This window comes from Musca vetustissima, unplaced genomic scaffold, assembly GCF_032173495.1.
Source record: "Musca vetustissima isolate MV318-11 ecotype Yass unplaced genomic scaffold, APGP_CSIRO_Mvet_v1 utg22532, whole genome shotgun sequence".
NCBI classification, from domain to species: Eukaryota; Metazoa; Arthropoda; class Insecta; order Diptera; family Muscidae; genus Musca; species Musca vetustissima.
Window position 1 is genome coordinate 1 of NW_026888058.1, and position 24,568 is coordinate 24,568.

The 24,568-nt window shown below is 36.9% G+C and overlaps 2 protein-coding genes across 2 annotated transcripts; one reads left to right on the forward strand and one right to left on the reverse strand.

Annotated features, from left to right (window-relative positions):
* Positions 1–2,621: 2,621 nt before the first annotated feature.
* LOC133335893 (lipase 3-like) lies at positions 2,622–22,383 on the reverse strand (the record flags this gene model as incomplete). The annotated part of the gene is made up of 3 exons (XM_061544186.1): positions 22,204–22,383; positions 3,092–3,805; positions 2,622–3,027 (listed from the first exon to the last, which is right to left on the reverse strand). Coding segments are annotated over exons 1-3 (1,300 nt in total), but the record flags the coding sequence as incomplete, so codon positions are not given.
* Positions 22,384–22,770: 387 nt separating this feature from the next.
* On the forward strand, positions 22,771–23,121 carry LOC133335894 (neuropeptide-like 3). The gene is made up of 2 exons (XM_061544187.1): positions 22,771–22,831; positions 22,903–23,121. The coding sequence occupies exons 1-2, from the start codon at positions 22,820–22,822 to the stop codon at positions 23,119–23,121; spliced, it is 231 nt and encodes a 76-aa protein (XP_061400171.1). The 5' UTR covers positions 22,771–22,819.
* The last annotated feature ends 1,447 nt before the right edge of the window (positions 23,122–24,568 follow it).

The window sequence follows — 24,568 nt, forward strand, 5'->3', positions numbered from 1 at the left end:
TAACGAGAAATCAAATTGATCATGTTGTGATAGACGGAAGGCATGCATCCATTGTGTTAGACGTCCGATCGATCCGAGGAGCGAATATCGATTCGGACCATTACCTTGTGGCAGCCAAGGTACGCACCCGTCTAAATGTTGCAGCAAAGGTGCGATCTAATACAACACGGAAACTCGACGTCGAAAAGCTGCAAACACAACAGGTAGCCGAGGCCTACTCCGCTCAACTTACCCATCTGCTTGAAGAAAGCACTTCTTGTCCCGATAATAGTATAGAAGCACAATGGCAAAGAATTGCCCACTCCCTACACACTGCAGCAAAAAGAACAATTGGGTACCAAAAACCACCACCAAGAAACCCATGGTACGATCAGGAGTGTCGTAATGCTACTGATGTGAAAAACGCAGCGTATAGGGCAACCCTGCAGACAGTAGCAACACGTAACGTGATGGAGAATTATCGGGAGAAAAGGAGAGAGGAGAAACGTGTTTTCAGAAAAAAGAAGAAAGAACAAGAAAATCGTGAGCGTGAGCAAATCGAGATGTACAGGAGTCAGAATGAAGTCCGGAAATTTTACCAACGAGTAAAACACCAAACCGAAGGCTTTGGTGCAGGCACATCCTCCTGTAGAGATGAAGAAGGAAACCTGGTGACAGATACAGACAGCGTGTTGAGGATCTGGAAGGAGCATTTCGAAAAGCCACTAGTATCAAATAGTGGCGATGAAGAAGATACCCCAGAACCAATAGGAGATGATGGTATAGAGTGTATACCACCTAGCCAAGATGAGGTCATAAAAGCAATTAATCGGCTCAAGAACAACAAAGCAGCAGGAGCCGATGGGTTACCAGCCGAACTATTCAAGACTGGTGGCCAGATGCTGGTCAGGAGCATGCACCAGCTGATTAACACAATTTGGCTAGATGAATGCATGCCCAATGATTGGAACCTCAGCATCCTGTGTCCCGTGCACAAAAAAGGAGACAAGACGATATGTACCAACTATAGAGGAATAAGTCTCCTTCCCATCGCATATAAAGTGCTATCCAGTGTGCTGTGTGAACGATTGAAGCCAATGGTCAATGACATCATCGGACCATACCAATGCGGCTTCAGACCTGGCAAATCGACCATTGACCAGATTTTCACTCTGCGCCAAATCCTGGAAAAGACCCACGAAAAACACATCGACACATATCACCTATTTGTCGACTATAAAGCCGCATTCGACAGTCCTATCCGTTCAGAGGTGTTTAAAGCCATGTCTGCGTTCGGCATTCCTGCAAAATTAATACGGCTATGCAGGATAACTTTAAGTGGCACAAGGTCAGCCGTTAAAGTAGGAAAGGACCTATCGGAGCCCTTCAATACCGAACGAGGATTCAGACAAGGTGACAGTTTGTCGTGTGATCTTTTTAACATCCTACTGGAAAAGGTCATACGAGACGCAAAGGTGAACAGAAATGGCACTCTGTACACCAAACAACACCAGTTACTCGCCTACGCCGATGACATCGATATAATGGGTCGAACATTGCGAGCGGTAACAGCCACCTTTGAACAAATTGAAAAGGAGTCTGCCAAAGTGGGTCTGGCAGTAAACGGCGAGAAGACCAAGCTGATGGTATCAACGCGCAAGACGTCCAGTAGACTCGGACCAACTGTGGAACTTGAGAACTACAGCTTCGAGGTAGTTAAAGACTTTATATACCTTGGTACCGCCATAAATAAAACGAATGATATCAGTTTTGAAATTCGGAGAAGGATTGTGATGGCCAACAGATGCTACTATGGTCTAAGTAAGCAGTTTAGAAACAAGGCCACCTCTCGCCAGACCAAACTCACACTTTACAGGACGCGGATACTACCCGTGCTATTATATGGATCAGAAGCATGGGTACTTGCGCAAGCAGATGAGGCAGCGCTTGGGGTGTTTGAGAGAAAAATTCTCCGAAAGATCTACGGGCCGATCTGCGTCGACGGTGAATATCGGCGTCGAATGAACCACGAGCTCTACAATTTATACGCAGACATCGACATAGTCAGTCGTATTGAGCTGCAGCGACTACGGTGGCTAGGCCATGTTGTGCGGATGAATGAAGATGCCCCAGCTCAAAAGGCATATAAAAATGAGCCTACGGATGGTTCCCGTAGAAGGGGAAGGCCACGAATTAGATGGAAAGACCAAGTAGAAAACAACATCTTCGAACGTGGTCTTCCAAATTGGTGGACTTGCGCACAAGACCGAAGCGCTTGGAAATCTTTTTTAAGCTCGGCTTATGGAACAACCGTTCTGTAACAAGCCAGCTAAGTAAGTAAGCCGACTCATCTATCGCCGAATTCACACCGCTGAAGTTGCAGCATTCTTGCATTTGGAGGTAGAAGAAGCAGAACAAACGACATGTATTCTGTTGCTACAACAACAACATTAGAACAATTTGAATTTTGGGTGCTGAGATTCTGAAACATTGAGTTAGGATCATTGTTGGGGAATATGGTTGGGAAATATAGGAAGTTTTGGAAAGTTGTCAAAAAATTATTTACAAAAATTCCTAATCGCTTAAAAAATCTAAAACTACTTCTTTTTTTCAAAATGCTTTATTTCGAAAATATTTACAACGTTCCGCATCTAATGGATGACCTTCGTATTTCTGCAACTTAGCTACCAAACAGCGATTAACAACTTCCCCTACATTTGTGGCCAATGTAAAATCATAATGGCTATATCTGCGGAGTTTTAGACGATTCCAATTGCAAACTCTCCCCATGATACTGTATAACTTCTTCACATTTTCCAACGATGCCATATTATCATTATCGGAAAAATAAACTTCAATGGGTTGCGCGGTGTGAATGGCTTTCAAATCATACGAAGGAGGTTTCACCGAACCATATTTCCGAATATTGGTCTCTCGACCAAAATCATACGCTTTGAATTCACAATTTTTGGCGAATTGTAAATAATGAATATATTGGCGAAGAGAATTATCGGCGGGGATGCTAAGAAAAAGATCTGCCAGTAGAGTCTAAAAGTTAAGGTAGATTTAAATAATTGAAAAATTGCATACATGTTGTTGTCATACTATTTACCGTATTGAGATATGCCGTACCCCATTCACTAAAGAAATTCACAATTTCCCTACACACTCTGTGATTTTGTTTCACTTGACAAAATCGATGACCAAGATATCGGAATAACGATGTTAAACCCTGACTGGGAAATGAACCAATTAGTTCAACTGCCGCATTGCCCGGTTCACCAATAAATTGCAAAAGAATGCTTTCCAAATTAGTCCGCCTGAGACACAGAAAAACCGGTGGTGCCGAGAGATGAGTAGATTGTATTATTTCCGTATAGCTGGGGTCTAAGGAAAGCAGCATCAAAAAAACCGTAGCACCTAGTGAATAACCATAATAATGAAGTCTTGTGCGATTTGTCGCCTTAAGTATATATCGTATATTGGTTGGTACATCAATTAACGCCACCTCGTCAAGGGAAAATGACCAATATTCCAAAGAGTACGGTGACAGAGATACATGTTGTTGAGAATAATTATTACCACGAGAATTGCCCAGCCAAACATCAAAACCGGCATTGGCCAGCAAAAATGCCAAACCGTCATTCGGCCCAGTCACCACATAAATATCCGATGTGCAGGACAAACATTGCATCAGGAGGGCAGGAAATCGCATAGGCTTCTCTGACTTCGTGTTCGGTATTCGAAAAAGTGTCAAGATGTAACCATCACTGGTTGTCACTTTGTGTATTTCACAGGGATAGCCATGTTGACGAATTCGGTCGCACTAAAATGATGTGGAAAAAATTAATTTCTTTTCTTCTTCTTTAAGAATTATCGCATAATCGTTATTACGGTATTTATGGTAGTATGACTTGTTGCCCCTGTGAAAATTGCCAAAAGTATAGCGATAAAAATCTTTTGGCCCTTCATTGCTACAAGACCACTTTCGTTTACTGAATTGAATATCGAACTGAATGCAACCTGTGAAATCATAAATGTTCTAAATATGTTGATCAATTATAGCACTTCGATTAACGGTTCAACATTAAATAATTGCAATTATCAAATTGCCTTTAAGTAGTTGTCAGACATTTCCTTATAGTCAAACATATATCGTGATAAATGTAATAGGGTGTATCGGACACACATGTTGATTGTAGATTTGTTGTAGATATAATCTAGCTAGTGGAAATTTTAATCGGTAACATAATATTTGGGTTTGAAAGGTTTTTTGTATAGAGGCAATAGCTTCTGGGGAGAATATCCCAACAAAAAACTGAGGGAACTGATGAGGATCAGTGGCGTGATCCGAAACTATAGTCTTCCCCGCCTTACCCCCCGGGCAAACAATGCCATACATTCCCCACTTATAAATAGTTGTTTTTTTTTTATAAAAAAAAAAACAAACTGGGATTCAGCCTGACTATTTTGAAAAAAAAAAATGAAATAAAAATTTAATTATTTCAATGATTTGTTTACGTTGATACAATGAACATTCTGATTAACACTATGTATTATTTTCAAAACTTTACAAACTCTCTAACTACCCTTACGCAGGAAAATTGGATTTGGCCAACTTATGGTGTAAATGTTAACTCCAGGACCCTGAAAACTTACAGTGTATGAAAGATGAGCTTTTGACTTTTAATTTAAAATAAATTCTAGTGATAGAATAGGTCAGACATGGGAGAAATACTGAAAATTTCAGACACCTATATTAGTGTGGTTTAGTATTTCCATTATAAATATCAAAATCATATAATATCACATTTCACATTTGGTTTATTTTAAATGCCTAATACAGCTTTTTCAAAAAAAGTTTTTAATTGTTTTTCGAAACATACAAAATTATACATTGACACTAATCTTTTCACTTGAATTGCATTTAAACTTTGTTCTTTTCTGCCAGGGTGCGCAAACATTCGCTCGCGAATGATTCAAAATACATTCGCCAAAGAAAGTTCGCACACACATAACAAACGAGTGAGAGCACACAACAACGATCGTTCGTTTCGTTGAAATTCTTTCTCTCACGAATGAAAACAAATATTCCCGAATTCTGGCGAATTCGGCAACAACAATAACAACAAACGTTCGTGAACTCAATAGTTGTTAAGCATGTGTTTTGTTATTCTACACACTTTCTGCTACACACACATTCTTTCGTTGTTTGTGTGTTTACTTTTTTATGATATCTATACCCTACACAACTATGTTGTCAGGGTATTATAGCTTTGTGCAGCCCCAAGAGTTTGTAACGCCGCGAAATTTTGGTCCTAGACCCACCTTTAAGTACACCGATCGTCATATCTCGACTAGCTGAGTCGATCTAGACATGTGTGTCCGTCCGTTCGTCTGTCTGCCCATTATAATTAGTAAACACGATACAGGTCACAGTTATGGACCAATCTTCACGAAATTTTGCACGTAGGATCGGTTCTGGTCAATGAAGACCCCTATTGTTTTTGGTAAAGATCGGTTATTATTTAGGGGATGAAATGGACCAAATACTTAATTTTTATCGGTTTTTCTGGTCGCTCTAGAGGCCGCAATTATGGTTGAAACATTTTGAATTTTTAAATTGATACCAATTACATTGTAGTATGTACTCGGATGTGGAAGTTACACTTAAATATTTACAGGTGCTTACGTACTCAGATATTATTTAGTAACACATTACCACACTAGAGGCGGAAAAATATCGCGGATCGATTTGAAATTTTCCACGGGGGTCCAGGTGTGGTCAAAGATAACGCCTATAATTTTCGGTGACGATCAGATAATAAAATTGGGATGCAGTGGACCAAAAACTTTATTATACCCTACACAACTATGTTGTGAGGGTATTATAGCTTTGTGCAACCCCAAAAGTTTTTTTTTTGTGTTTTTATACCCTTCACCACACTGTGGTGCAGGCTATTATGTCTTTGTGCATATGTTTGTAACAGGCAAAAGGAAACGAGATAGACTTATGGTTCCTTTTGAGAATATGCATAGAATTACTTTCTAAGTCGATTTATAAATGGTCGTCTGTCCGTCCGTCTGTACATTTCAAATTGTAAAGAAAGTACATGTCGCATTTATGATCCGAATTGGATGAAAATTGGCATAGGTCACTTGTTTGGCCCAAGGACGAACCCTATTGAAATTGGGAAAAATCGGTTCAGATTTAGATATAGCTCCCATATATATTTTCGTCCGATTTAATGTAAATGGTTCACCTAAGTCCCTATATATCATTCGATTTGCACGAAATTTGGCATAGCGTACTGAATTGAGCCTATAGTGATGTGTGCCAAGTTTCGTGAAAATCGGTTCAGATATATATCTTCGTCCGATTTAAGGTAAGGTGCACCTAAGTCCCTATATATCATTCGATTTGCACGAAATTTGGCATAGCGTACAGAATTGAGCCTATAGTGATGTGTGCCAAGTTTCGTGAAAATCGGTTCAGATTTAGATATAGCTCCCATATATATCTTCGTCCGATTTAATGTTAATGGTGCACCAAAGTCCCTATATATAAATTGATTTGCACGAAATTTGGCATAGCGTACTGAATTGAGCCTATAGTGATGTGTGCCAAGTTTCATGAAAATCGGTGAAGATTTATATATAGCTCCCATATATATTTTCGTCCGATTTAATGTAAATGGTGCATCTAAGTCCCTATATATCATTCGATTTGCACGAAATTTGGCATAGCGTACTGAATTAAGCCTGTAGAGATGTGTGCCAAGTTTCGTGAAAATCGGTTCAGATTTAGATATAGCTTCCGTATATATTTCCTCATGTTTGTTATGTTGACATAAAATTGTGCACAACTATATATAATTTCATTTAATGAAATTTGGCAAAAAGCGTAATATGAATTGAGCCTGTAGTGATGTGTGCCAAGTTTCGTGAAAATCGGTTCAGATTTAGATATAACACAACCCATATATATTTTCTAGTCGGTCAAGAGGTTGCAAAATGTAAATGCCCAAGCTTAGAATAAAGAACCACACAAAGTTACATTTCCGTGGATGTTGTGTAGGGTATCATATGGTCGGCCCCGTTCGACTATACTGCTCCGCTCACTGGTTTTGTTTGTTGTTGTTTTTAATGGTGTTCGCGAGCATTCGTGAACAATTGTTTTTTGAGTTTTTCAAAAGAGTGTTCCTCAGCAACAAATGCTCGTGAAAGAATGAATTGACGACGCGTGCAGCAAAATTTTATCATTCCTGAATTTTTCGTACAATGTGAACATTCGCGAGAAATTGTAAATGTTTGTTCATTCATTGAAAACATTCGAATTCTCGCCCGCGAGCGTTCGTGAGAAAGAGCGTATTTTAATCATTCTTCGCACCCTGTTTTCTGCCAGCCTTAAGATAATTGTTATTATTAGATCCGCCAGGCAGGCAATCCGGTAGGTCGCAATCAATACAAATTAGCAAGTCAAACAAACTGGAGGTTGTTGACAGCTGCTGCAGAAATCAACAACACCTATTTTATAAAATATTCCAACATAGCAAAACAAAAATGATGGTAGAACAAAAATCGAATGCCTATAGCGAAAAATATCCATCCATTCATTCCACAAGCTAGCTAATGAGAGCAGATAGTCAAGTAGGCGCTTATTATAGAAACGGAACCGAACAATGAATATAAGCTTAAAGTCAAAACTACTTTAAATACCCCGCTTTTTGCAAATATTTATTCAATTAATGTTAATAAATTATAATAACCAACGATATTGATAGCCAAAGACAGTTATTTAAACAATGACAACAAAAACAACAACAAATATACACTTCGTGATTGAAAATATTGTTAATGTGAAATCCAGTCTGCAACAACAACTACAAAATCATTAAGAAAAAAATTGCCGTTTCACACTTTTTTTCACAATCGAAATGAGTCTCATTAAAGCGTTTGACTGAAAGTCTGAACAATTGAAATTACCGGTTTCGACTTCATTCAGTGGTCGGCTGTTGGCGTAGCTGTTGTGTATTTTTTTTCATCTCCTCTTCAAGTATTATGAATTTGTCACGAAATATTTTCAATAAAATTATCATTAATGGTTTGAATGGTTTGCTACTGGCTTTTGAATGCAATATAAGTGATTGCAGCGAGAAATGGATAAAAAGGAAGGATAAGAACAAAAAAGGCAGGACCGAAATATAAATTCGGGGAAACGCTTAAAAATCAGAGCATCCAAATTAAAAACAAAGAGTGAAAAGGGTCAGTCGATTTTGCTGACAGATATACGGAATTACTGTCTCGTGTCGATGTGGAGCAATTATTTTATAAAATTTATATCTTTTTTTTTACATTTTGACAGTTTGTGTGTATCAGAGATGTGGACCCACATATTGTCGATAAATGCACTTAATCTGTCTTTGGTATTAATATTAAGGTCTGCCATGTTTAGAGCACACAGGATTAACTATTCGATTTATATAAGGATTTTTTATTAAGAAAGAAAATGCCCTATATACCCCCATCTTCGGACTTCATCTAGGTTTGATGAAATATTATAATGTGCATTCAATTATTCCCTTAGCTTCGAATAAAATTTAGAAGTTTTTAAAAAGTTGACTGCTTGTAAAGGAGCTACAAGAAGGATTGGACCGATGGGTTCCATCTTCGGACTTCATCCAGGTTTGTTAACAGTAGTACAATTTCCATTGTTTGGATGAAATCGCTTGATATTGTGTTACGAAATTTTCAAAATGTTGACACTTTGTGAGAGAGGTTTCAGAAAGAGGGGATCCCATCTTTACACTTTGGATCCCATCTTTACACTTTGGAGAGCAGGTAAAACAACTACAAAGATAAATTTTGGATGATATTGTAAGCTCCACTCGCTTCATACTTGATTTACAAAATATGCAAAATATTAATACATTATGGGAGAAGTACCAGAAGGAGTCAACCGATGGGTTTCATAATCAAAGTTGATATAAATTTGGTAAAAAATTAAAAATTGGATCATCCATACGAGATTCATACGAGACTAAAAAAATCCAAAATTTTAAAAGTTGGCCCTCTGTGGTAGAGGTACCAAAAGGAGTGTACCAATGGATACCATCTTCCGACTTAGGAATAAAACCATTATCAAATCGGACATTCCACATTCGCTTGAACAAATTTTCAAAATGTTGGCAGTTTATGCCGGAGGTGCCAAAAGGAGTGAACTGATGGGTTTCATTTTCAAATCTGATCTTGATTTGATAAAAAAATATTAGATGTACCTGGTTTAGATACACTTCGATATTCCGTTTATTTCATACAAGATTTACAAAATTTGCAAATTTTAAAAATTTTGACCCTTTGTGGAGGCACTTTTTTATCGAAGAAAAGTGTATGAGGTTTTAGATCTGGATTTTTCAACTGCGGGGTTGTAATTTCACATTACAAGCCTTATGCAGAAAAATTCGATCCCAAGATTTGGCATAGACTTTCCAATCGATTTAAATTTTTGTGGTGGTCAAAACATTTTTCAGGTCGTTTTTATGGGAACTATGTCAATACATGGATCCAGGAGGATTATCATATTCTGTGAAAACGAAGTAGACTGAAAAATTCAGCATGCAGAAAATGGGCGTTACCTTGTTATGGGAGTTTTGTCGAAATATGGACCTATATTGAACATGTTCTTTGATCTCTAATTGAACTGGAGCTTTGAATGCAGTTTTTTCTCTGAAGTTGGACTGATATTTATAATTTATGATAAGACAAGTTTTCACTCAATGCGAACCAACAATATCAAATTATATACAATTCAATTTGAAAACGTTTCTTAAAAATCCTTCAAATACCCAAAATTGGGAGTACGCTAATATTTTATACGATGAATTGCTATGAAATGGTCAAATATTAATCCAGTGATCGAAACTGTGTAGTCGGACGGGGCCGATCGTATGATACCTTACACAACTACCACGAAAATCTTACTTTATGTGATTCTATATTCTGAGCCTGGGCAATATTTCGCGATATTTGCACCCTCTTGACTTGATTTTAGTTCAACAGCCCCTCTTTCTTATCTTGGTATATTTTCCAAATCGTGTTTTTCCGAGCTGAATATTTACGGGATAAAATAAAAATATGGTCACATTAGGATTTGTTTGATTTGACACTCGGAATATTGATCGATCATTAACATCTACTCCTATATCTATCAACTACTCCTCTATATCGGGTCTACATTTTCCTCAAATCTTTGAATTTTTCTTTCAGTACCAAACACGACGTGTTGCACATTTTCTTAAAGTTTAGAATTTAGGTGTTCTTGGTTTAGTGTTTTTTCTTCCTTAAGAGAAAAAAATATCATGTGAAAAATAATATTTGTTTCATAACCCCCATGGTGTAGATTAATAATACCCTAGTTTAAAATATATTCCAACACATAATTAATAAAGTTTAATTTAATTTTATAATTTATGCATAATTTTCAATGATTTATTGTCCATCTATATTCTATGTTGATCACAACAAATTATTTACAATTAATTATTATACCCTACACAACTATGTTGTCAGGGTATTATAGCTTTGTGCAGCCCCAAATGTTTGTAACGCCGCGAAATATTGGTCCTAGACCCACCTTTAAGTATACCGATCGTCATATCTCGACTAGCTGAGTCGATCTAGACATGTGTGTCCGTCCGTCCGTCCGTCTGTCCATTATAATTTGTAAACACGATACAGGCCACAGTTATGGACCAATCTTCACGAAATTTTGCATGTAGGATGGGTTCTGGCCAACGAAGACCCCTATTGTTTTTGGAAAAGATCGGTTAATATTTAGGGGATGAAATGGACCAAATACTAAATTTTTGTCGGTTTTTCTGGTCGCTCCAGAGGCCGCAATTATGGCCCAAACACCGCGAATTTTTGCATGGAGAAGGGGATCGGGCCAGAGAATAAGCATGCATGTTTTGATAAAGATCGGTCAATATTTAGCGGGTCAAATGGACCCTGACTTTTGTATGAAAAATGACAAAATTTGTATTCTATGGCATATACATTTACTCCTGGAGGATGTAGACCCCAGGAGTTAATAGCATATCCAAGAGGAGTGGTTGGCCTTTAAATTGATACCAAATATAGTGATGTATCTACTCAGATGTGGGAGTTACAGTCAAATATTTACAGGTGCTTACGTATTCAGATATTATTTAGTAACCCATTACCACATTAGAGGGAGAAATATCGCGCTGATGGCTTTGAAATTTTTCATGAAGTTCCAGTTATGGTCAAGAACAACGCCTACAATTTTCGGTGATGATCAGATTAAAATTTTGGGATGAAATGGACCGAAAACATAATTTTTTGTGTGTTTTCGAGTAGAGTATAATCCGAAAATCACAACACAACCCACCGTGAAGGTAATCTGGACAAGTAATTAGAAGGACTGTACTGAATATTCGAAAAAAGTAAGGAAGAGGTGTTGTTAACCTCTAATCGGACTAGAGGGGGCAAATATCACGAAATATTACTCAGACTCGGAATAAACATCCGCAGAAAGTTAGAGTTCTTGGTAGTTGTGTAGGGTATCGCATGGTCGGCCCCGTCCGACTATACTGCTCCGCTCACTGGTTTAAAATTGTCATTCAAATGTAAGGATTTTTTAAAATAGCTTTTTAATACGCAAATTTTTTTGAAATATTTTTAAGTGGATTTTAAAAGTGTGATATTTTAAATATATTATTAAGAAGACTAGCTTATTTAGAACAACAAGATGTTTTAAAAATTAGTTTTAGAAGAGGGGGACGAAGTGGTTGTTTACAAATAGTTTCAATTGAAAATTAAAGCCTTGGAGCTTTAAAAAATGTTTTAACAAAAATTGTGTGAGTTTTTTTTCATCCGATAAGTTGATATTATACCCAAGAGCAGTGGTTGACCTTTAAATTGATTTGATCTATAGGTCACAATTGTAAGGCGAACAAATTAGTGAATATTAATATTATTTGTTGACTTCTAGTCGGTCAAGAGGGTGCAAATATCGCGAAATATTGCCGTAGCTCAGAATATAGAACCACAGAAAATATTTTCGTGGAAGTTGTGTAGGGTATCATATGGTCGGTCCCGTCCGACTATACTGCTCCGCTCACTGGTTAGTTAATTATAATTGCATGCAGTGGGCAATTTGATTGACTGATAACTAAGTCAGACGTTGAAAGGTTGGCAAAATAGCAATTTATTTTCTACTACATTTTGAGCTGGTGAGCAATAGGAAGTAAATGTTCTACCACATATCTCTGTCTTCTCTGTCTGTCTTCTCACCGAATACTAAAAGATTTTTCTTTTAGAAGACCAGAATGTAATCTTACAAATCACCAGATTTGTAAGATTACATTCTGGCCGTAAGGCTTCTCTTATGGAAGACCTTCCTATAGAAAACTAAAAAAAAAACTGGCGCCTAGCAAGAGAAGACTTGAAGGTCCTTCTTGTATAAAGCCAGAAGGCTTTCTTATAGAAGAAGGTGTTCTTATAAAATGCCAAGGAGTTAATTCTTATAGAAGACCAGAAGGGTCACATTGATACGACAAAAATATACCTTATTAAAATATGTCCGACCGACCGTCTGTCCCACACAAATTGTCAGCATTTTCAAAATGTTGAAACACGATTTCAAATCAATTTAAAATCCGAATTGACCAAAACATTTCACATTGTAATATGATTCATCTATGAAACCGTATTTGAACGGTACGAAACCGTACTAGAACGGCACGAAAAGTACTAAATGTGGTACTAATTGTATTTGGCGAACCCGTAGAGCTAGAACTCTTAAATTTGAATTAAGGGTCACTGATGGAATGTATGATAGACGTAGCGGATGAGATTTCGGACATTCGAACTATACGTATGTACATGAATAGAGCTAAAAACTTGTGATCGATATTAGGTGGTGGTTTTGGAAGGGTGTAGCCATATATACGAAAAATACTAAATGGTACTAAATTTGGAACAATTTGTATTTGGAGGAACGGATGGAGCTGGAATCCTGAGATTTGAGATTAATATCACCGTCGGAGTGTAGTATTGATATATGTAGGTTGTTTTGGAAAGTTGTACTTATGTGTACAAAAAGTACTAAATGGTACTATATTTGGTACAATTTGGTTTTTAGGTCACAAGATAGAGCTGGAATCCTGAAATTTGGAGCTAGGGTTACTGTTGGGGTGTAGGATTGGGATATGTTAGAAGTTTTGGAAATTTTTACTAATGTGTACTAAATGGTACCAAATGCATATTTGGGTTATAATGAAATTTGGAGCTAGGGTCACTGTTGGGGTGTCGGCTTCGGATATGTAGGAAGTTTTAGAAAATTTTGATAATGTCCACTAAATGGTGTGTATTTTGGTGAACGTAGAGACCTGGAATCTTGAAATTTGATGTTAAAATCATGGTTGGAGTGTAGGATTGGACTATGTAAGAAGTTTTGGAAACTCATACTAATGTGTTCTAAATGGTACTAAATTTGGCACAATTATATTTGGGCGATCGACCTGTAAATCTGAAATTGTGAAATATGTTTTTAGTGGATTTATCATGAAAACATATGCAGTTCTCTGTAACAAAAAAAAATATATATATATATATATATATATATATATTTAAACCTGTGTAAATAATTCTCACATTCGCTAACGAAGTAGCGAAATAAAAAAGATTCATACTTTGTGCATCGTTTTATTTTCCTCAAGCGAAGATCAAACACCTCACAAAGAAATGATCAAAAGTGTTGACTTCGCAGATCTAGGAAAAAATCTGACAAAAATATCTAACAAATATCTTGATAAATCCATACTAAATGTTGGTGGACATTTAGTATGGATTTATCATGATATTTGTTGCCGACTGATACTTTCTAACCCGATTCAAAATGTTTTCCCCCAACCGAGAAAAAAAACGGTTTGTGCTATTGTCAAATTATGACAATCTACGTGGAAAGTTGTTAAAAATAATCTCCCGGAAAAGATAATTTTACTTTCGGAAAATTGAGTTTTATTTACACAACACATGGCCATGGCCAATGAAATTATCAGATGCCTCCAGGCGATACATAATATTGCCAAGGGCAGAAATAAATATAGCAACCTTCGTAAGATTGAAAGATAAAGATAAACCTCTCCCTGATCCCTGTTCTATAAATGACATCAACGTGTATATCAACATTTTCATCAAACTCAATTACATATGAAATGACTTAATCAATCTTAATTGTATAAACATGATATTAGCATAATAAATCATGCAATGCAAAATCCCACATTTTCAATCTGCAATCCAAAGGTTTGTGGTTGTTTTCATAACACCACGACACACAGTTGATTACAGAACCACGATAATTTTCAAAATAGCAGGTTACAATTACAACAAGAAAAAAATAAAAATTGCAAACTGAAACACAAAGTAATGCAATTAAAGAACACCAACAACAACAAAACGGTAGAGAAAGGTTTCCCTGACATCGGTGTAATTGTTGTCACCTTTTGATACCCTTCTCACAGTAAAAGGTTGATATTCTAGTTTCTTGTTTTCGTTTTAATATTATGTTTAAATTTATCTGGCGTACATAATCGCATGGTTTAAATGTCGGAATAAATTAAACATTCCTTGTGCGGATGAATGTATGCACTTAGTTAACATTAGTTGCCGTGTGGCCCAGATAAGTGTGTGCATGTTAGAAATACCGTCGCCGGTTTAGTTGTTTATTTGTTAGTAAGTCGCATGGTTAAATACCCAAGTTTTACATTTAAAACATGTCCCCACAAATCATTTGCAGGATTCTAGATTGAACTGCAAGTTTAATGGCAAGAACCTAAATAAATCAATTGGTATGGAATGTGACTGTGTTCCGACAACAATTTTGTGTTTTGTGTATTATTTTTATTACAAAGTTTTGTTTTATATATTTATACCCCACTACATAACTGTAGTGTAAAGGAATTATGCTGCGAAACATTGGTCACAGACCCACCTTTTAGTATACCGATCGCCATATCCGGACTAACTGAGTCAGACATTAATTCCCGTCCGTCTGTCCATTATAACTTGTAAAACGATACAGGCCACGATTATGGACCATTCGTCACAATTAGTCCATTACATGTAGGACCGGTTCTTCCTAAAGAAGACCCCTATTGTTGTTGGTAATAATTGGTTAATATTAAGGGAATGAAAATTTTATTTTTGTCTGCTTTTCTGGCTGCTATAGAGGCCACAATCATAACCCGAACATCATGAAAATTTACACATAGATATGGGTCTGACCATGAAATGATGGATGATGAAGGTCGGTCAATATTTAGTGGGTCAAATGGACCCAGACTTTGGTGTAAATAATTACAACATTTGAATTATATTCTGAAGGACATAGACCTGGGAAGTTGATAGTATATCCAAGAGGAGTGGTTGACCTTTAAATTGATATCAATTATATTATTGTATGTAGCCGGATATGGAAGTTATACTAAGGTATACAGGTGTATATATATTTTGATTCGGTTAGTATTATTATTACCACACTAGAAGACAAAAATGTTGCTCAAATTGCTATCCCGTTATGATTCTGGACGACACCTACAAATTTCGGTGATGATATTAAGGGAAGGGATATCCAAATCGCTCTAGAGGTTTATTCTTTAAGCCGAACATCACAAATTTTCTATGGGGATGACGATCTGACCAACGAATTCGAATGGCTGTCTTGATGATGAAGGTCAATATTTACGCGGGTCAAAAGAACCAAAAACATTTTTGGGTAAAATAAAAAAAATTGGAGAATATTTTTACTCCGGGAAAACATGATTCGGAAAGAGCTTGTCAAAATCAATTAGAGGTCAAAATCTGTCCAAAGAGTGTAAATATCGCGAAATATTACACAGTCTCGGAGTTAAGATCTACATACACTTAGAGTTCAGTGGAGATTGTGTAGGGTATCACTCACTCACTGGTTCTATAATATATTGGATCGCGTCTCGTTTTATATGGGAATGGACCTACATCGAAAATATTTGACTAACATAATTTGAGGGAAAACTATTGTAAAAACCTTCAAAATACAGAAATTGGTAGGAAAAAAAACCGAATTAAAATCCAATATATTAGGGTGGGGAACAAGAAATCCAGTATTTTTATATGAACTATAGGACTTTATATAACATGCATCGTAATATCCGATTTGGACCAAATATGTACCATTTTGTTGTATAATTTGTTGCCATTTGAAAGGTAACTTTATAATGCCTCTCTCATAGAAGTCCTGCTCTCTATTCGCAAACAATTTTGGTAGTCGATTTTCACAATCCTCTCTAGATACCAATTTTTTATCATTAAAGAAATTTTGCAATGCAAGAAAAATATGATAATCGCTTGGTGCCAAATCCGGAATGTATGGCGGATGCATTAAAACCTTCCAACCAAACTCCTGAAGTTTCTGGTGAGTCATTTCTCCGGGCAATGTATGGCGGATGCATTAAAACCTCCCAACCAAACTCCTGAAGTTTCTGGTGAGTCATTTCTCCGGGCAATTATTTCTCCGATTTTATCGACCTTTTCGACGACCGGCCTAGCTGTGCGAAGTGCATCTTTAACATCAAAAATTCCTGATTTTAGATTACAATACCAAAATTTCACAATTTCAATTGACTGGTATAGAATTTCTCCTTTGTCAAAAAAATCTGTCAAATGTACCGACTTTTCTCTTTGATCTATGAAATTTGAATTGTTTTGAAAATTCCCTATTTTTATATTCCTAAGTTTTCATTTTCCCTAAGAAAATATTGACCTATTACATTTATCTTATTTCATATGTACAGAATAACCGTATAAAATTTATCGTGCCAGATTCTTCCATAGGAAGAAGAATACCTACAGTTCTCCTCTAGGAAGAAGAAGGCCTACAGTTCTCCTCTAGGAAGAAGAAAACCTCCAGCTATGCTGTAGGAAGACCCCTGTAGCTTCAGAATATCTACAGCTCTCCTATAAGAAGAAAAATTCTTCCCGCTTTCCAATAGGAAGAAAATTACATGAAGCTCCTCTATAAGAAAAAATACCTCCAATTATTCCTTAGGAAAAAGAATACCTACAACTCTTCCACAGGAAGAAGGAAACTTGCAGCTCTGATATAGGAGGAAGAATACCTCCAGCTCTTTCAAAGAAAGCAGAATATCTGCAGCTCTTTCAAAGGAAGAAAAATACCTGCAGCTCTTCCATAAGAGAAGAGTACCTGCAGCTCTTCCATAGGAATAAGAACACCTGCAGCTCTTCCACAGCTTTCCTATAGGAAGAACGTTACATGCTGCTGTCCTATAGGAAGAAGAATACCTCCAGGTCTCCTTAAATATTTATAGGATCGATTGTTTTGTATATTTATTAATATGTAGTATATACATAACCAGTTGTAAATTAATTTGCATCCATTTGCAACAAGTGGTTTCCATAATCATTGGTTTCCGAACCCTGATATCTCTTAGGTGTATCTACCTGCAAATAATAACTCATGCATCCAGCACATGTTTAATACAGATTGTTTGCGGAATAAAATTTGCATTTAATTAATTGGTATTTTCTTACGCAAAGGTGTTTTATAGTTGCAGGTTAATGTTTGTCTTTTCATCGCTTGTGGTCCGCCCATAAAAACCAAATTCAAAAATGAGATCATTATGAAATTAATAAACTTTAAGATAAATTCTGTAAAAATTATATAAGACTTGGGTTTAAATGGTAATTTTAAAAATTAATTAATTTAAAAATTTTATTTGTTAAATATTAGTTATCATTATTTATGTACATTTTATGACATATAAATAATTTTAGTAGTAGCACTTGTAATCCTCCTCAGTGGTATAAGACAAATATAACAAGTTCCCATAAATATTAACCACACCCTATGCAAGGTCAATTTAAATAACAACAATTGACAATTTCCAACGCTTTACATGGCTCAAATGCCAGTTTCAATAATCCATGCTATTCTGATTAATAATTACACTGGTCTACAGAAAAAAAACCTACACAAAAAATATATCCAAAAAGAAACGATAATTACCTAGAAGAGAGGTGAAACAGGTTTGACATCAGGGACGACCTAAAGCCGGAAAACTCCTGGGACAAGTCAATCGGAGAGTTTTTTGTATAGACTCCAGTGGGGAAATTAAGAAAACTTTTATAGTTTTTTTTATTGACGTGCAGTAGCATCGAGATTACCCATACAAGCAGGCAATCTTGTATAATTTATAAATACCCATTATCCCACGCCTATGATAGACCTGAGAAAACATTCTAAAAAATAATCATATATATTTAGACCAGGGAAAGATATTAATTAACAAAATTTGAACTCCAAACCACTTCTGTGATACAAATTTAGAAAAATCCACGCCTATAATTGACCCTGAAAAATATCCTTAAACCAGTGAGCAGAGCAGTATAGACGGACGGGGCCGACCATACACAACTACCACGGAACTCTAACATTCTGCGGGTTTTTATTCCGAGCCTGGGCAATATTTCGTGGTAGTTGCATCCTCTTGCCCGATTAGAGGTCAACAGCACCACTTCCTTACACTGACATATTTTCCGAATATAACTAATATTCAGTACAGTCCTTCTAATTACTTGTCCATATTCCCTTCATGGTGGGTTGTGTTGCGATGTTCGGCTTAAAATATAATCAAAAAAAAAAAACACAAAAAATTAAGTATTTCACTTCATCCCACAATTAGTATCTGATCATCATCGAAAATTATAGGCGTTGTTCTTGAACATAGCCGGAACCTCATGGAACATATCAAAATGATTACCGCTATATATTCCGCCCTGCAGTGCGGTAATGGTTTACTAAATAATATATGAATACGCAAGCTCCTGAAAATATTTACGTGTAACTCCCACATCCGATTAGATACGACAATATAATTGGTATCAATTTCAAAGGTCAACCACTCCTCTTTGATATACTATCAACTTCTCGGGTCTATGTCCATCAGGAACATAGAATACACATTTTGTCATTTTTCACACAAAAGTCAGGTTCCATTTGACCCATTAAATATTGACCGATCTTTATCAAAACAAGCATGCTTATTCTTTGACCCGATCCCCTTCTCCATGTGAAAATTTGCGATGTTTGGGCCATAATTGCGACCAGAAAAACCGATAAAAATTAAGTATTTGGTCCATTTCGTCACCTAAATATTAACCGATCTTTACCAAAAACAATAGGAGTCTTCATTGGCCAGAACCGGTACTACAAGCAAAATTTCGTGAAGATTGGTCCATAACTGTGGTCTGTATCGTGTTTACAAAATATAATGGACAGACGGACGGAAGGACACACATGTCTAGATCGACTGAGCTAGTCAAGATATGACGATCGGTATACTTAAAGTTGGGCCTAGGACCAATATTTCGCGGCGTTACAAACTCTTGGGGCTGCACAAAGCAATAATACCCTGATAACATAATTGTGTAGGATATAAAATCCTTAGCCTATGATTGACAATGGCAAATATTCTTAGAAGTTACAACCATATGATATACTTTAAAAGGTATTCCAAAAAAAATCTTCGCCTACGATAGACCTCCAAAAAATAGCATCTGACAAAATATGATTTACAAACCAAGGCGATGAAAAAATAATTGTTTAAAAAAATCAACATCTATGATGAACTCTTTACATTTTTGAAATATCGATGTATACATAAAAAAATGTATTCTTAAAAAATCCAAACTGAAGATCTGCTGGAGCTTTAAACATATTCTTAAAAATTCCACGATCACTTCTGCTCACCTATAAACGATTCCGTTCTGATGTAAAGAATATATTTCATCAGCTTGTTTTTAGATTTGACCAGATCCTATAGTAACTCCCATCAGATCTTCTATCGAAAACTTCATTTAGCTTATCTATGGACGGCTTATTTCAGTTCACCTATCGAAGACAATCTCCAGCTGGTGGCTAGGAAATACTCCATTGAGTTCGTCTATAATATGGACTCCCTTAAGTTCGTCCACAAAAACGAAGAAGAGAGTCGTTTCTATAGGAAAACTTTCTTGCAGATCGAAGAAAACTCCTCTAAACTCGTACATACAAATGACTCCTCCAGATATATATATATATATATACGAAAGATTGCATTCAGATGATTTATAGGATAGGTTTCCTTCAGTTCGTCTATAGAAAATAAATAGTCTTTTCAGGTCGCCAATAGGAACCAGTAAGGAAAGGAGTAAAGTCGGACGGGGCCGACTATATGATACCCTTCACCACTATGGTTATATTAAACAGGACTATTAACATGAAATTGGATGAAATAAAATATGTGATATTTATCTAAATGTGAATCTACCTAGATCTATCCATAAAGTATGTAAATCGACTTCAAACAAATATAAATAGGTCACCCGTTGGGCTATGTCTGTCAAATTTCGTGCAAATCGAAAGATTTATAGCGACTTTGGTCCACCATTTACATGAAATCGGACAAAACTATATATGGAAGCTATATAGAAATCTGGACCGATTTTCTCAAAACTTGGCAGACGTCATTCTAGGCTCAATTCAGTACGTTATGCTAAATTTCGTGCAAATCGAAAGATATATAGGGACTTTGGGGCACCATTTACATGAAATCGGACGAAACTATATATGGGAGCTATATCTAAATCTGGACCGATTTTCTCGAAACTTCGCAGACATCATTCTAGACCTAATTGATTAGGCTATACCAAATTTCGTGCAAATCGAAAGATATATAGGGACCGTTTACATTAAATCGGTTAAATATATATATGGGAGCTATATCCAAATCTGAACCGATTTTTCCCAATTTCAATAGGGTTCGTCCTTGTACCGAATAAGTGACCTATGCCAATTTTCATCCAAATCGGAGTATAAATGCGACCTGTACTTTGTTTGCAATTTAACACCAACAGACGGACAGACGGACGAACGGACATGCATAAATCGACTCAGAAAGTGATTCTATGCATATTCTTAAAAGGAACTATGGGTCTATCTCGTTTCCTTTTGCCTGTTACAAACATATGCACAAAGACATAACACCCTGTACCACAGTGTGGTGAAGGGTATAAAAATTATTTTCAGGTCGTCTATAAACTCCCATCAGCTTATAAATCGAAGAATTCCTCACTTTAGCTCAAACCGAAAGACTCCTACAAATCGTCTATGGGTACGACTTTCTTCAGCTCGTCTATAGAAAATACTCCTTCATCATGTCGATACGACAGGCTCCCTTCAGTTCTCAAAATGAAATACTCCGTTCTGCTCGTTTACAGGAAAAATCCCTTCAAGTCGCCTATATGAACCACTCCCCTTCTGTTCATCAATCGAAGAATTTCTTCAGCACATCTGTCGAAAACTCCCTTCAGCTCGTCGAAAGCAAATACTCCACTCTGCTCGTCATCAGAAAAGAGCAGTCCTGGTCGACTAAAGGACAGACTTTTTAATGACGTCTACACGAAACACTCCCTAAAGCTCGTCTCTGGAAAGGACTCCTTCAGTTTATCTATAGAAAATACTAATTTCGTCTACTCTATAGGAAAGGCTGCCTTAAATTTTTTCAGGTCGCCTAATCGAAATTTTATATTCAGGTCATCTAACGAATCGCTTCATCTCATCTATAGAAACTCCCGCCTACAGTTCACCTGTGGAAAACCGACTTCAGGTCATCTATACAAAGGACAACCTTCAGTTCGGCCAAAAAAAAAAAAAAAAAAAAAAAAAGAAAAAAAAAAACTTCCTTCACCTCGTCTATAGGGAAATCTCCATTCAGCTCATCTACAATGGCTCCCTCCGTCATCTAGCTTATAAAATGCAATTCCCTGATCTAAACCATCCGATCTAAACCAATCAACTATTGAATATTACAATTAAAATGCAATGTTTGAGGCCATAAATTATCAAATGCAACACTGCAGAAAATTATATTCCACTTCTTTTCGATTAAACAAATCGCTCATAGTAACACTGATCATAAATATTAATTTAGCAGCTCGGCTCGTAATAGGGTAATATGATATCACACTCAAGTAGGTAGCGCGATACAGAAAATGCATCAAGCAGAACAATAGAACATCGAAGAGAACAAACAAATGGCTTGTCAAATGAAGGGTAACTTAAAAGGAGGGGGGGAGGGAAAGTGTTGCCATATATGTTACATTAAACAAAGCTGCCGCTGCAGAATAGGGAACTTTAGCAGTTAACTGTTGCTGGCGGGGGGTTGTGATGGTGGTGTTGTTGTTGGCGTACTGAAAACTGACATGTTGGAAATATATTGACACCAACAACAAGATTTCAGGTTCAAGTGCAACAACTGGAAATTGATTGGGGCAAACCATATTAAATGACCACAAATCAATTGGAACGCCAACAATTGTCACACACCACCAGCAACAACAACAACAATTATAGATACCGTCAGACAGACAGACAGCCAACGAGCAAGTGAACACTGGTTTTGGAAAGACGTCTTGGTAAGACTATAGCCCCGGAACATGTTAATGCCAATCATTAGAGTGGGGTTGTGAAGTAGTGTCCCAAGGGGGTTGCAACCAGAATCTAATGGCTGATGCAACACTTCGACTCACTGGCTATGCCAATGCATTATGGGGAGTCTCCCATATGGGTGTTTGTTTGCAGCACTCGTTCATATGGTGTTCGATTAATATATAAACCATGGCATAATTTCGAAATAACATCAAACAGTTCTCAGCCCTTCTAGTGAAAACACATTATCTAGCAAACGCTAACTCAAAACCACTCAAACCAAACAAAATGTTCAAATACGTAAGTGCAAACCGAAAGGAGTTTTCCAAAATGAAAAATTACAAAATTACATTTCTATTTCCATCTCCTAGATCGCTGCTGTCTTCGCTCTATTGTTGGCCTTTGCCGCTGCCGTACCAGCTCCTGTTCCAGCCCCTGCCCCAGCACCAGCTCCCGCACCATCTCCCAGCATTTTGCCAGTGGTGCCCGGACCAGTTGTGAGCTATGTCGGCCATCCCTTGGTTGGCCCCGTTGTCCGTGTAGTTGGTCCCTATGGCCCAGTATATCCTGGCCACGTTGTTGTCGGTTAAGCCAAGGAATCGAACTGATCACAGCCATACTTGCCAATCTTGCTTACAAAACAAAACAAAACGCCTGCTGCCGTCCCTTTTCTTCTCATTTTGCAATGTCATAGTTTTCGTTTGGAGATTTCCTTTGGAATTAACCATCGTGTCGTGCCGTACCCTGTATTGTGGAATTTTATTTTCGTTTTCTTAAATCATTTTTTTATAATTTTTATAATTTTATTTTATGATTTACTTTTTGTCTGTCTATCTCATTAACCATCATCTTTTATTGCTAAATAAATATAAAAAAATGTAAAAAATAATAAACATAATTTTTGTATGCAACTTCTAAATGAATGCATGTGCTCACTAATACTGTTGTGAGAGTGTGTGAGTGCGATGTTAAACAAATAAGCGGAGAGCCTAAAAGTATGCTATAATGCAATTGAATGACTTTTGAATAAAAACAAACCATTCGAAATATATAATGAAAGAGAAAGCTAAAGAATTGAGGATTATAATCGAATCTACGCCCTCAGTAGGACTACTGGCGGACATATCACTAGTTTCCTATTGAAATGATGAGCTATAATGATTTTCGTCTATAAAAGGCCTATACAGTATTTGTAATTTTCATCTATAGAAGTCTAGAAGGTCTTTTACTAAATGTTTAACACCAGAACGCCTATAAAAAGTCATGTTTTCATAAGCGGGATAATTGTAGACCAAAAGAAGACTACAAAGAGTCTAGTATTAGGCAAATTCAGTTCGCCTAAATATATCTTTTCAATGGAGAATCAGAAGACACCCAAGGAACCGTCCACGGGAGATACTCCCTTCATCATGTCTAAAAGAAGAATTCCTTCAGCTCGTCTATACGAAGGGCTCCCTTCATCAAGTCTTTAGAAGACCACCGACAGCTCATTAATAGGAAGGACTTTCTTCAGCTCGTCTATAGAGAAACTACATGCAGCTCGTCTATAGGAAAGAATCCCTCAGCTAATCCATTGGGAAACACACCCTTCTGCTCGTCTGTAGGAAAGACTCCCTTCAACACGTCTATTGAAAACTTTCTTCAGTCGATGTAAAAAAAAACTTCCAGTAGAGAAACTACATTCAGCTCGTCTATAGGTAAGAATCCCTCAGCTAATCCATTGGGAAATACTCCCTTCTGCTTGTCTGTAGGAAAGACTCCCTTCAACACGTCTATTGAAGACTTCCTTCAGTCGATGTAAAAAAAAAATTCCCAGTAGCTCGTCTATAGGAAAAACTCTCTTCAGTCTATAGGAAAGACTCACTCAGCTAATCCATGGGAAATAATCCCTACTGCTCGTCTGTAGGAGAGACTCCCTTCTACACGCCTATTGAAGACTTCCTTCAGCTCGTCGATGTAAAAAAAAACTCCCAGTAGCTCGTCTATAGGAAAAACTCTCTTCAGGTCATTTGAAGCTACGAATCACTTTTCCCTCAC